The 14,719-nt window shown below is 42.1% G+C and overlaps 1 protein-coding gene across 6 annotated transcripts in view; it reads right to left on the reverse strand.

The window, feature by feature from the left end:
• The window catches only part of LOC310872526 (ral guanine nucleotide dissociation stimulator-like), a 74,741-nt gene that overhangs the window by 20,351 nt on the left and 39,671 nt on the right, over positions 1–14,719 (reverse strand). For 4 of the 6 annotated variants that reach the window (XM_083784462.1, XM_083784463.1, XM_083784460.1 and 1 more), the window contains exons 2-8: positions 12,532–12,836; positions 11,988–12,062; positions 10,642–10,862; positions 7,981–8,105; positions 7,455–7,670; positions 5,795–5,898; positions 5,085–5,169 (exon numbers count right to left, since the gene is read on the reverse strand). In XM_083784462.1, coding sequence (XP_083640588.1) covers positions 5,085–5,169; positions 5,795–5,898; positions 7,455–7,670; positions 7,981–8,105; positions 10,642–10,862; positions 11,988–12,062; positions 12,532–12,836 — 1,131 coding nt within the window. The remainder of the gene's footprint in view (positions 1–5,084; positions 5,170–5,794; positions 5,899–7,454; positions 7,671–7,980; positions 8,106–10,641; positions 10,863–11,987; positions 12,063–12,531; positions 12,837–14,719) is intronic. The other 2 variants (XM_083784461.1, XM_083784459.1) reach the window with 1 other exon arrangement.

Raw genomic sequence — 14,719 nt, forward strand, 5'->3', positions numbered from 1 at the left:
TTACCCGTCTGTAAAACAACTGCCCTTTCCAGACCACGAATTCAGCATTTACTGATGGTGAAATAAATGCTAAATGCCACTCCTTTCCATGCCGGAAGGAAGGCAGCATTCAGGAGAATTCATTTTTTTTCTCCGAAGTCTCCTGAACTTGGAACGCAGCATTTGGCACTGAAAGAATTTGTTTGGAAATCCAGGTCGTTACACCGCATCTCCACTAGCTAAAGCGTGCTGGGTTGCGCCCCGCTAAATAGCTGATCTACAAGCTCTCAGCGCGTCGCTCTGCGTCACGTTGAGAACTTGTAGATCTGTTATTTTTGCCCAAAAGTGCCCTCTTACGGGATGTCAGCCCCTGCCTCTCTAACACACGTCCCTGCCGCTGTAGAGTGTGTCGAGGGCGTACGCATGTTCTGGAACAGCTACATCTGCACCGTGGCTGAAGATGTACTACTTGTAAAAGAACAAGTACATCTTGTTCTTTACTTGTTCTTAAGTAACAGTAACAATACCACAATGTAGAAATACTGTGGTACAAGTCAAAGGCCTGCATTCAAACAAACAAAAACAAAGTATTTTATACTTTTATCGTCAAAGTATTTGACGTAAATATAAATTGTATTCATCCTCTGAGGTGTAGTGGAGCAGACGTTTTTAAGTATTAATGGATATACTCGTGTCAAGTAAATGTAACTCAAAAGTTTACTGGAAGACAGTCATTTCTTTTTGTAATTGTACGACATAGTTGCGTTCTCCATTCCACTGCTTTGTGCACAGCGTCGTCAGGCCCAGCTGTGGAGCTCATGTTACGTGGGGGGGGGGGGGGTTGCAGGATTGTGAAGCATTCAGCCAGAACCAATCAGCACTGGGTATACTTTCCGAGTTCGACTCATAGTTTCTCTGCTTTCTCTTCGGTGCCGTTATACTGTATAATAGTAATGTGTAGAAGTGGAAGGATTGTGTGTAGGTGTATTGAAGTGGTCTGGGCAGTGTCAGTGATATCTGCTATGCCATATATATCCCTGTCAGTGTTGTTTGGCAGCACATTTTGATTTTAGTTTTAGTCATAGTCTCTCCAATAGTTTTAATTTAGTCACCTGGACTGTTTTAATGTTAGTCTAGTTTTAGTCGACTAAATATCACAAGATGTATTTTATCGTATAATGTAATGTATCGTAATGACTGTTTTTACACTTGCTGAAAATAGCTGATCTACAAGCTCACAACGAGTCGCAAACTTGTAGATCTGCTATTTTCAGCATGCAACTAAGTGTAAAATGACTTATACTGGATCTCTTGTCCAGTGGTCCCTTCATAACATTTTGGTCTAGTTTTTATGCGTTGACGAAATTGTCAGTATATTTAGTCTTAGTCATCGTAGCTTAGTTTTCATTTAGTTTTCAGCAGTGAAAAAAGGTAGTCGACGATTATTCTTTGCCTTAGTTTTAGTCGACAAAAACAACACTGATCCCTGTACAGTAATTGTCCTAACCACAATGACAGTTAGTATAATCATATACTACGCTAATCGTGATCAATATTTTGATCAAGAACAAGAACTATAGGTGTGGCTCGCAACTCACATTTGAATAATAAATTATAAAAAATATTCGCGACGGAACAGCACAGGTCACCTCACCTGTGCCGTTTTTATACCATACTTTTATAAAAAAATGTGTTGAAGCCCCACGATCCAAAAATAATGCAATTTAATTCCCATACTTCAGTTCCAAACACTGTGTAGGAACCCTGATCCAAAGCAAGAGACGGGGAGATGATTCTAAATAAACTCCACCTAATGAATAATCCATTATGAAGTGAAGTGCAGAAGGAGAACTTCTGCTGCTGTGAACTGAATTAGCACATTCCCTGTAGACTCCATCAAAGAGAATGGAATCTATAGCTGTCTCTGATCTGGAAAGAATGAAGTGCAATACCTGCCTGAAAGATAACCAAGTTTGAAATATGTATGATAACTGGCCTAATCCACAATGCTGTGCCGTAACCGGGCTGGTATAGGGCCATGCATGATACGAAAACCCTAACTCAAAGCTTCTCCTGTTCCCTCCCTTCCTGACTATGAAGACCTTGACCTTTTAAAAAAAAAAGAAAAACTTTACTACTGATCATTGCCACCACCACCAGACAGGAGTTCATGTTAAAGTTATAGTTAAGTTAGTTAAAAGTCCTACTATTTTGTCACATATATTGCCGCATGCGAGATTTGTTCTCCGCATTTGACCCATCTCTTGGAGCGGCGGTGAGCCGCAGCTGTGCCACGCTCGGGAATCATTTGTAGTTGATCTAACTAACCCCCAATCCAACCCTTGATGCTGTAGTGCCAAGCTGAGAGGCATTGCGTCCCATTTTGTTTACAGTCTTTGGGATATTCCTTCCACGCCTTGCATGTCACACTCCTTGATTATGCCAGGGAAAATCTTCTGGGGACCCCCAAAATAATTTCGGGACCCCCTGAGGGGTCGCGACCCACAGGTTGAGAACCCCTGGATTAAAGGTTGAATATTAAATGCCCTTTTGCACATACTGCCCACTAATGCACTTTTGCTGACTTTGCTACTACTGTATGTCATGAATTCTCTGTCTCTGGTGCCCTGTTCTTAGTCCTGTATTGAATGTTGTTGTTGTGTGTATTTTGTGTGTATTTTTACTATGATCTGGCTGCAAACCAATTTCCCGCAAGGGACAATAAAGCTAACCTTGAACCTTGAACTAAATGCTGATACTGTAGCAATAGCATGTCGTGTTAAAACGATAATAATTAATCTGTTCAGTTGTCATCGCGTCCCTGAACACACTTCCGGTACATTTATTGTGCTCAGTCAGCAACTAACGTGGTTTGAATGGGCTCTATGCATATTGCATGCACGCCATTTTGGAAGGACCATGGGCCTATTTCGCTACTTCCTTCACAGGTGTTACCGATGATGCTAATGGAGGCTCTGTTCCATTCTGGTCAAAAAGACTCTAGGGTGCTGTTACCTACCCCAAACCCTCACCCTAACCATAACCCAAACCCATAACCGCAAGCACGGGGCAGCACACCTAAACCTAACCGAGTCGGACCAATGCTCCTTTGAACCAATGATATGTCGGACCAAAGTAAGCCTACCCTGCTATTGTGCGTGTTGGCTCACTGGAAACACTCTGCTACCTCAGTGGGTCTCAAAGTGTCCTTGAGTGGGTTCCAAATGGGGGGAGGGGCCGGGACCACTGCACACTAAATGGAACAGAGCCTTAATTAGCCTCATCGGTACCACCTGTGAAGGAAGTAGGGAAATGGCGCGGAAGTAGGAAGAGTTATTCTGTGTGTGCATGCGGAGCCCATTGCACACAGAGGAAAACAGCTCCATCAACTGCTCAACACCCAGCCATGGAACACTGAGTGATAGCTCCATGTTGTATCCCAACAGGACACACCATGTTCCTAAACACGGTGCAGGTTTTTTCTTTGCTCAGTTATAGATTTTGTTCATTCGGGCCCAACTGAAGTGCAGCTGTGCTCTGATAGATATGAGGATGTGCTGCAATGATGACAGGTCATATTACAGTACGTTTCCTCTTATCCGTTTCACTTTCAGAGTTAGATTTTTACATAACGCACAAAGGGCGATTGATTATTTGTTTGTTTGGAAAACAGGAGCTCCTCCCCGACACAACGGGACGGAGCGGGAGGGCTGGTCGGAATCGATGATCTGATCCCAACCTTTCCCAAAAGAGAAATGTGATGTTTTCCCCGGGATCCGATCTAGTGAAAACAGCAGATCTACAAGCTAGCGACGCCGTCGCTTCACGCCGCGCTTCGAGCTTGAAGATCGTTTTCGTTTAGTTTTCACTACTTCTTAAACATTTGTTTTCTAATTCATGGAATTTCTTAGATTTTTCTTAGATCTCTTCATAATGACTGAAACATATCATTGCATGTTGTGTTTAATTCATTTTTCATTTTTCATCACAGTTTTAGCTTATTTGTCCTTTGAAATAATAATAATTAAAAACAAAAAATTAAAGGACCCATAAAAAGTTGTCCATGACCTGCAAATGGGACCAACAAGTGTTTGGGAACTAGTGTAGCAAAGTGAAGGCCTATTCATACTTCTCGGTGAAGAGGTGACCACCTAAACGGTGGTTAGTAAAAACAGAGCGGGGTCCACCTCAGTGACGTCATGTTGTAGTTTTAGTAAAAACAGAGAGATGTGTTGTGTGGGCGGGGTCCACCGCTGCTCAGTGACGTCATGTTGTAGTTTTAGTAAAAACAGAGAGATGTGTTGTGTGGGCGGGGTCCACCGCGGCTCAGTGACGTCATGTTGTAGTTTTAGTAAAAACAGAGAGATGTGTTGTGTGGGCGGGGTCCACCGAGGCTCAGTGATGTCATGTTGTAGTTTTAGTAAAAACAGAGAGATGTGTTGTGTGGGCGGGGTCCACCGGTGGCTCAGGGGTAGAGTGCCTGGATGGTAACCGTAAGGTTGCCAGTTCGAACCCGGGCTCCCCCAGAGTTACTGTCGAAGTGTCCTTGAGCAAGACACTGAACCCCTAATTGCTCCCGATGTGCTAGTTCCATGAAATAATGGGACTACTTTTATTTGTATATTAAAAGGATGGTTGCATTAACAATTTGTAATTGTAATAGATTACAGATGATATAATCACTATTGTCAACAACAGAATGTGGAGGGGTGGTGTTGTCCCTTTGGGGTAGTTTTTGACTGCTAGTTGTGTTTTGTTCTTTGTCTTTGTTAGTTCTTTCTTGTATTTTTCTTTTGTGTAAGTCACGTGTATTTTGTATGCTTTATTGTAAAAATGATTAAAACTTTGATGACAAAAAAAAGTGCTAACAAATGCACCGGGGTCACCCTGAAAATGATCAAAGACGTTTTTATTATCTGGGACGGACGATGGTCATAACGTGCATGTGTGCACGATGGACAAGTCTAGTCTGAGCGACGACCTTCTGGGATGTTGTGTGAAACGCGTCTGAATCGGCCACAGGTCTGAATGGGTTTAAGCGTGAGATTAATGCACAATGACTTGACCGGCGCTACTCCATAATAGTAACTTCCTGTCTGACCAACCTTGACCAGCAGTTCTCGGCTGAGAGAGTAGTTGTTGTCGTCCGAGAAGATCTCCGACAGCTCACGGAAGGTGCGGAAGTTCTCCCTGTTGAACAGAATGAGGCCGGCGTTAGCTCACCTCTCCTTTCACCCATTATGGGGCGGGGACGCTTTTGGTGTTTCAAGCATAATGTTATACTTTAGCTATTGGAAAATAGCAGATCTACAAGCTCATAGCGCTGCACCGAGTGCCACGCTACGAGCTTGTAGATCTGTTAGTTTTGAACAATCTTTGCACAAATCTTTGAATATATATTTTTCACAGCAAACGTTTTTAACTCAAATATTTGATTCTGGGGGGGGGGGGGTCCCTGGAACTACATATTTTCAGATGGCGAATACAGATAATTATGGGGGTCCTTGACGTGAAAAAGGTTGAGAACCACTGACATAGAGCAGACGTAGAATACGCACATCGACAGGCTGGGTGCTGGGCTAAAAGAAACTTCAGTGAATTGGATGGAGCCCGCACACCATAGGTACTAGCAAGATGTTCTTTATTTAAATACTGACAACGTTTCACTGACATAGAAACATGGTTTTTTTTTCAGAAAACCGTCAGGATTTAGAAGGTATTTGTTGAATCATTTCTCAGGTCTAAATGGAATCTCTAAAACGGATATTTCACTTTCAAACATGTTTAAAGCACTTGTTCCATCGCTCCGTCATACCTCGATACTTCCTCCCAGGTCCTCTTCAGGCGGTGTATGGCATTGCACTGCAGTGCGGACAGGATGGCTCGCAACGACGAGAAGTTCTTTAGAATCCGACACTCCTGGAAAACAATACAACACATTCCTCTTTGACTGTCCTGCCATCGGTCAGTGACTGACTGTCCCTCAATAAGGTTGAACTCGTATGCACACACAGGTCCACTACTAAGTTACACACATTCAAACACACACACAACCTTTTTTTTTTTTTTTTGGTGCAACCACTCCCTTACGGAGCTATGTGTGTGGTTTTAGTTTAGTTTTAGTCACATTTTAGTCACCCGGAATGTTTTAGTGTTAGTCTAGTTTTTGTCGACTAAATCTACAGTTGATTTAGTCGACTAAAATGCCGTTGGAATGACTGTTTAAATACAGTACCAGACGTGAGGGTGTCACATCTTTATGAATCATTTCAAGTGGCAAACCTACCTACTACATCAGCTATTAAGCTGGCATGGGAAAATGAGCTGGGGACTTCAATTTCAGACGAGCTCTGGGAAGACAGCCTTGAAGAAATTAATGCGTGCTCTATCAATTCCAGACATTGCCTTATCCAGTTTCGAGTCATACATAGACTCCATTATTCCAAATTAAAATGACATAACATATACCCAGATATTTCTTCGCATTGTGACAAATGTAATACAATAGATACAAATCTTCTTCATACTGTAGCTTCGCCCTTTGCCCTCGGATACAAAGATATTGGATTAAGATATTTGAGACGCTCTCTGATATTTTGAGTATTCATATTGACCCCGATCCTGTACTAATAATTCTGGGTTTGTCAGACTCCATGCCTATGTTGACAAGAGCGCAGAAACAACTCTTCTCATATGGTCTGATTACAGCGAAAAAACTAATTCTGACACACTGGAAGAAGGAGGAGGCTCCTGCATTTAAGCACTGGTTAAATGAAATGACTAGTACACTTCATCTTGAGAGAATAAGGTATTTCCTGAGAAACAGGGAGAGCCAGTTTGATAAGGTTTGGCTGCCCCTTGTCCATTACCTGAGTAGAAACGATTAATAGACAGGATACCATTGATATGGTTGACTGTACGCCATTTTCTTTTCAGATGTTTTCCATGAGCTTTCTATCATCTTATTATAGTATGCAGTGTCACTGAGCAGTATGGGTGGGAGGGTTAAGGGATTTCTTTCTCTTTTTCGTTGTTTATTTTTTCTTTCATTTTGTTTCATAAAAAAGTATTTCATATCATAATGTTTGTAATAATTTATAATCTGTTCAATAAAAACATATTTGACAAAAAAGGAATGACTGTTTACACTTGCTGAAAATAGCCAATCTACAAGCTCGAGCTTGTAGATCGGCTATTTTCAGAATGCAACCAAGTGTAAAATGTCTTGTGTCTTTTACTTATACTGGATCTCTTGTCCACTAGTCCCTTCCTAACATTTTAGTCTAGTTTTTATTTGTCGACAAAATAGACAGTATATATTTAGTCTTTAGTTTTAGTCATTGCAGCTTAGTTTTCATGTAGTTTCCATTTCGTTTTTTCGCCAGTGGGAAAAAGGTTGTCAACGAACATTTTTCGTCATAGTTTTAAGTTGACAAAAAAAAAATACACTGCCTCTGGTATAGGTTTCTCCGTACCCTAGCCACCTCTATCCAGCGCTCCAGGAGCCGGGACCTCTGGTTGGGCTTCAGTGTGGGGTTGCTCAGGCAGGTGGTGATGACACAGTTGGTGACGGAGTTGAACTGGGCCACGGTGGCGCGGATGGTGGGCGCCAGGTGCTCCTTCCCTTTCTTGTCCCGCTGGGACCAGATCCCGCCCAGGCAGTGGTACGGAACCACCTTCTTGAACAGGTCCTTAGAGAGAGATAGGGGGAGGCGACAGGATGCAGTACACGTGGATTAACCCATTTAGACCGTACGACCTGTGAGTTTAGACAGTTTTTGGTTTAGACTAGTCATTGGTTAGACCAGTCATTAGTCCTACAACTACAACCTATCTCAAACCCTCACCCTAAACCTAACCTCCCACGGGGCAGCACACCTAAACCAAACCTTAACCCATGTCTAACCAATGACTAGTCTAAACTAAGTATGCACCCCGTGGGGACGTCATAACTAATCCATATACATCAGCAGGCATTTAGGGGAAGGGGAGATATCTTACAGCGTCCATGAGTGTGAACTGCTCCGCCACCATGATGGGGTCAAACGACAGGAAGCTGAAAGCAGGAAGTTCATCCTCAAAGCCACTCTCTTCCTGTGTAGCGAAAGGACAGCCGATGTGGTCCCCTGTAACATAATATAATTATAATATATTATAACTGTAATATATAAAGGACAGCCGATGTGGTCCCCTGTAACATGATATAATTATAATATAACTGTAATATATAAAAGACAGCCGATGTGGTCCCCTGTAACATGATATAATTATAATATATTATAACTGTAATATATAAAGGACAGCCGATGTGGTCCCCTGTAAGTTGTAACATGATATAATTATAATATAACTGTAATATATAAAGGACAGCCGATGTGGTCCCCTGTAACATGATATAATTATAATATATTATAACTGTAATATATAAAGGACAGCCGATGTGGTCGCCTGTAACATGATATAATTATAATATAACTGTAATATAATATAAAGGACAGCCGATGTGGTCGCCTGTAAAAAAAAATACATAAAAAAACACAAACCCTGGATGAACATCAATTTATTTTGTCTTTCTTTCCTTCTTTTTCAATCCTCAAGTTCCTACAACATGGTCGCTAGTCTTCAAAAATGTACATAGTAAAAAAAAAAACTGAGAATAGTTCAATATTTAGCATTTATATATATTTACCATTTATTTTATTGCAAACAGCTTTCCTGCCCCTACTCCATGTATGTATAATGTACATTGTTCATACAGTATTTTTCTTTTCATTTTTTCTCCTCTCTCCATTGGATTTGAAGATCATACTTGGCATTTTGATGCGTTGCATGCTTATAATAGCTTACAATTGCCTATTCAGTTATATAAGGACTCAATAACTCATGAATTATATAAGGGCTCAATATTGAATTATACAGCAAACAGCAAATCCCAAATTAACCCATTCTGAACGTGAACCCATTTTGGTGTTAGCATCATGTCATGCTTTAGCTATCGAAAAATAGCAGATCTATAAGCTCATAGCGCGCCACCGAGTGGCGCGCTACGAGCTTGTAGGTCTGCTATTTTTGAAAAATCGAAGAACGTCTGACATTTTTAGAATCTGATCTCAGGTCAGAATGGGTTAATCAGACCAGTGTGTGTCCAGTGGAAACCTCGTATGAATCTGATCTCAGGTCAGAATGGGTTAAAATGTATTTTGGTATGCTGCCGATCAACAAGCTCACAATGTGTCTTGCTGCTATTTTCAGCATGCAACCAAACATAAAATGACCTTTCTTTTAGTTCTACTGGATCTCTTGGCCACTAGTCCCTCCGTAAAAATGTTGTCTAGTTTTATTTGTTGACGAAAATGTCAATATATTTAGTCTTGGGCCCAAAACACACCCGCTGCAACTCCTCGCAACAAAACAAACCACACCAACGCAACTCCTTGCAAGTTGCCATTGGGAATAATGGTTGCAAGTAGCCGCAAGAGGTTGCATGTTGCAAGGAGTTGCATGGCGAACCCTCTGGTGTGGTTTAGGGTTTTTTAGTCATCGTAGGTCAGTCGTTATTTAGTTTTAGTCAAGTGGAGGAAAAAAAGGTAGTTGAAGAACATTTTTCGTCATAGTCTCATGGTGCGTTCACACGGGGCAGATGCAAAGACACAGTCTACCATTCATTGTCAATGGAAGCCATGCAGCGCCGTCAAGCTACGAAGCAAATCCAATGTTTGGAGCTGCTGCAAAAGACACAAAGCTGCAATGCTAAAAATGGAAGCTGAGCTATGGGTTCAACTTCCAGATGCAAAGCTAAGAGTGTAGCTGCAATGACACAGCGAAGCGCAAACCAACCAAATCACATTTTCTTTCCTCCACCCTGTTCTGGCTGACAAAAAACATGGAACTGGAGGATAAAGTTATTTTTGCTGACACACATCACTAGTACGGCCACACGTGAATACAGCATGCTGTGATCTTTGCAAATTTGCATCTTTGCATATGCCCCGCATGAGCCGCTAGCCTCACATAGCCAGCCTTTGCAAAGCATATATCGCCCCGGGCAGATTAAGTCTGGCACCTCTCAATTGTAGGAGGACTTCGTGGCCAAAATTGCTATGACCAACCAGATTCGTGTGGAATATAACACAGGTTATAACCAACCAGGGGCCACCAGTATGCAAATATGATATTAGTCTCGCTAAACGCGAGGCTAATATCCAGGCAGTGATATTAGTCTCGCTAAACGCGAGGCTAATATCCAGGCAGTGATATTAGTCTCGCTAAACGCGAGGCCAATATCCACGCAGTGATATTAGTCTCGCTAAACGCGAGGCTAATATCCACGCAGTGATATTAGTCTCGCTAAACGCGAGGCCAATATCCACGCAGTGATATTAGTCTCGCTAAACGCGAGGCCAATATCCACGCAGTGATATTAGTCTCGCTAAACGCGAGGCCAATATCCACGCAGTGATATTAGTCTCGCTAAACGCGAGGCCAATATCCACGCAGTGATATTAGTCTCGCTAAACGAGAGGCCAATATCCACGCAGTGATATTAGTCTCGCTAAACGCGAGGCCATTATCCACGCATTGATATTGGTCTCGCTAAACGCGAGGCCAATATCCACGCAGTGATATTTGTATCGCTATACGCGAGGCTGTGTGTGAACGCACCATTAGTCGACACAGTCAACACTGTACCGTTGTGATCGGGCTCACACTGCTGCCGCCGGTGGAAGTGGGCCAGGAGGTTGCGCGAGCGGCGCTCCAGGTCCGACCCGGGGAAGTGCAGGTGTAGATAGGACATGAGCTGGTGCAGACAGCTGTAGTCTGGAGGAGTCCAGAAGTCCTCTGAGTACTGGTCCAACCACGCTCCGAGGATAGACGACACCGTGCTGCAAGGGAAACGGAACAGTGGGGGATTTGTTTTTTAGTTTTAGTCTTTTGAATGAAATTCTGTTAAGTTTTAGTCTAGTGCTACTCAACCCGCAGCCAGTATTAGCCACTTAATTATCTTTTCATTATATGTTCTCTTCACATTTTGTGAATGTTTTGTGACATCATTATTCACAAGGTTTTTGTTCATTGAGGTTTGGCCTTATATATTTTATAGATAGCTTTTTACTGTGCGTGTCCTTAATTCTTAGACTAGTCGTGTAGTCTCTGTTACAAAATACATTTGTAAACGTTTCAAAATAATACTGACATTTTTAGCCTGCGGCCCTTGGACTTATGGAATTTTGCTGAGTGGCCCCTGAGCCATCTTAAATCCAGTAGCCCAGTAGATTTTAGTCACTTGAAATGTTATACCTTAAGTCTAGTTGTAGTTGACTAAATATCATAAGAGTTTAGCTGACACTTCGTTGCATGCTGAAAATTGCCGATCTACAAGCTTGCAATTTTCAGCATGCAACCAACTCTTCTCCACTAGTCCCTCCCTAACATTTTAGTCTAGTTTGTATTTGTTGACATAATTGTCTATTTGGTCAAAGGTTTCATTTAGTTTTTAATTCGTTTTTCGACGAACTACGAACTATGACGAACATTTTTCGTCATAGTTTCAGTCGACAAAATCAATACTAAAGCAGACACAAAACAAAAAAGGGCAAACATAATCACATTCTCCTTTAGCCGTACATTTATTATGGAGATTGAACTCAAAGAGTTGAGTTTTCATTGTACAAATTGACCATGTAGTGTAATGTCTAATGCTTCCATTAAGTCTAGATCTGTTGATATAACAACTGAATTTGTAATCATCATCGTAATCATTAAAGTTAGAGAATATCTTAGAGACACTGAAGGACAAAGGGAAGAGCGGGGCTGGTGATCTCTCCTCCTCCCTTTCCTTCCGTGTTTTATCAAAGTGTTTGATTTCACTTTTGCTACCGTAATTGTCCACTCTAAACTAACGGTGGGATTAAGTATCCCATCTACTATTAAAAAGGGACCTTGTTCGTTCTGTGTGCTGAAAAGCTTAGTCTTAGTCTTAGTCTGACCCTGAAGGAAGGGAGTCTTACTTTCTCAGCTCCGTGCATTCATCCTGGGAGATTCTGTGTGAGGTGGTGAGAGGCAGATTCTGGAGCCGGGCATACCTAGGACATAAACAAGATAACTTCAGAGATATACATACAGCACATAGGAAGATTAATTACACTCACAGGACAGTTCATGGAACCATGTACTGTACACAGCAGTGGTTCCCAAACCTTTTCATGTCAAGGACCCCCAAATTATCCCGCTAATTATACCGCAGACCCCATTTGAAAAGACATGCGAGGGACCCCCATATGAGAAGATTTTAGCAGTGATTCTCAACCAGTTTAATTTCAAGGACCCCCAGTTTGACATGCATTAGTCTACGGACCCCCCATTTAATGGCATTTCTATCTCTGGGACCCCCAATTTATATTGTAAAATCAATGTTAATTTAACTCTGAGAGTGTACAAATGGATTAGGTTACGTTGGCTTATTGGCTTATGCTTATGATTTGCTAATTCTTAAATAGAAGAAATGCTGGCATCTCCAGAATCCAACATTGTAATCCACGTGTTTCTCCTCACCGGTTGAGCAGCAGGTCCAGCACCTGCCTGGTGCTGGCGAAGCTGCGGTAGGTGCACAGGAAGATGGTGACGTAGGTGGAGTCCTTCCCGCGGAACGCCGTCACCATGTACTCCACCAGGCGCTCCAGCGTGCCCGCCTTGATGGTGCGCACCTTGCACGTCTCGTACAGCGAGAGCGCCGCGTCCGTCTCCACGCCCAGCCAACGCTGCCCCTTGCTGGCCGACTGGTGGAGCTGCACTTTGCGTAGTGTGATGGTGAACACGGCGCCCTCCTCCACCTCCTCGCCGATCTCCTGCGTCGAGCTCTGGAGGACAGAAGGAAAAACAGGTCAGAAAGACTTCACTCGTGAACACCCCGGAGATACTTTAACCCATTTAGACTTGAGAAAAGATTCTACTGAGTTTTCTACAAAACCCATGTTTCTATGTCAGCGGTTCTCAAAATATTTCTTGTCAAGGACCCCCAGAATTATTTGTATTTGGCCGCGGACCAGGGACCCGCCAGAAGCAAATATTTGAGTTAAAAACTTACATATGTATTCAAAAATAGCAGACCTACAAGTTCATATGAGCTTGTAGATCTGCTATTTTTCAATAGCTAAAGCATAACATAATGCTTAAAACACCAAAAGGGGTTCCCGCCCCAAAATGGATGAAATACTTCCGACCCTGTGGCAGACCAAGGATCAGGTGGGAGGGATTATATCTCCACGCTGGCCTTGGAACGCCTCGGGATCATCCATTGTCCCTTTCCATTGGAGGAAGGGACATTGAGGGGTAAATGTGATAGGACTTCGGTGCTCTATACAATACGTTTTTATTTTTAAGCTATTTATTATTATTCAACTGAGTCCTGACGTCACCTGCTCATCCCCTCGATTCCCCCAGGTTCACGGAAGTAATTTCTCTATGGAGAATAACATGGGGTCATCTTAGAATCATTTCATATAAGCATTGTGGTCCAAAAATAAACAAGCTGTCTCTGCGTTATTGTCAGGGAGGTGTCTCTGTATAATTTGCGACAGTCAGTCACTCATATATGATACAGTCTGTTTCTAGCGAAAATGCAACTAATTGAGCAGCAGTAACAATAGCGTTTTCTCTCAGTCAGTTGATTCTTCATATCCATATGAGTGAAGCGGCCGGGGCGATGTTTATTTTTCAAACACAGTTATTATATGAGGCGATCTAAAATCCCACTATAGAATTACAATGCAAATAAAAAGTACGTCATGAACCTGTGGTTTTGTGCCCTCAGGCAGGTACCAGAGCTCAGCTCCGCCTTCACCTCCGGCACAAATTAAGCCCTGCATTTACCAAATTCCAGCCGTATGCTGCCGACACACCTCAACATACTAGTTCCACTGCTAGTACAGCAGATAATAGGAACGATCTTTCACTTGGTGATACAAGCGTGAAATTTGGCATGAACATGCCTCTGGGTCACCTCTTTAACTTATTTAACCGAGCCAACGAAAAATCCAATATGGCGGTCATTTTTCAAGATGGCCGCCAAATAAAAAAGGCCTTTTGTGGCGGTTCTGGACAACCATGGGTGCGGCCGACTCGAGACCGGGCACTGCACTCCCTGTGGGTGTGTGGAACGTGTGTGTCGAATTTGAAGTCGGTGGGGCAAGCGTGACATTTGTCATGAACCTTCCTTTGGGTCAACTCTTTAACTTTTTTAACCGAGCCATCCAAGAATCCAATATGGCGGTGCTATTTCAAGATGGCCGCCACATCTAATCGTTAGCCTATGTCTACATTTCTTACAAATTTTAGGAAAACTTTCACCATTATAGATAGATAGATAGTTTTTTTTAATTATTTATTTTATATTCTTTATATTCTTTTTTTATTTTTTTGTTATTATTTATAGTTTTCATACTGAAAATGGTAGCATGCTAATGCTAACATGGTAGCATGCTAACATAGCATGCTAACATGCTAATTAGCATTAGAAAATGGTAGCATTAGCATGCTACCATTTTCAGTATGAAAACTAAAAATAATGACAAAAAAATAAAAAAATAAATATATATTTAATATATATTAAAAAACAAATCTATCTATCTATCTATAATGGTGACATTTTTCCTAAAATTTGTAAGAAATGTAGACATAGGCTAACATTTAGATGTGGCGGCCATCTTGAAATAGCACCGCCATATTGGATTCTTGGATGGCT

This window comes from Protomyctophum parallelum (assembly GCF_964188405.1).
Source record: "Protomyctophum parallelum genome assembly, chromosome: 15".
Classification (NCBI taxonomy): Eukaryota; Metazoa; Chordata; class Actinopteri; order Myctophiformes; family Myctophidae; genus Protomyctophum; species Protomyctophum parallelum.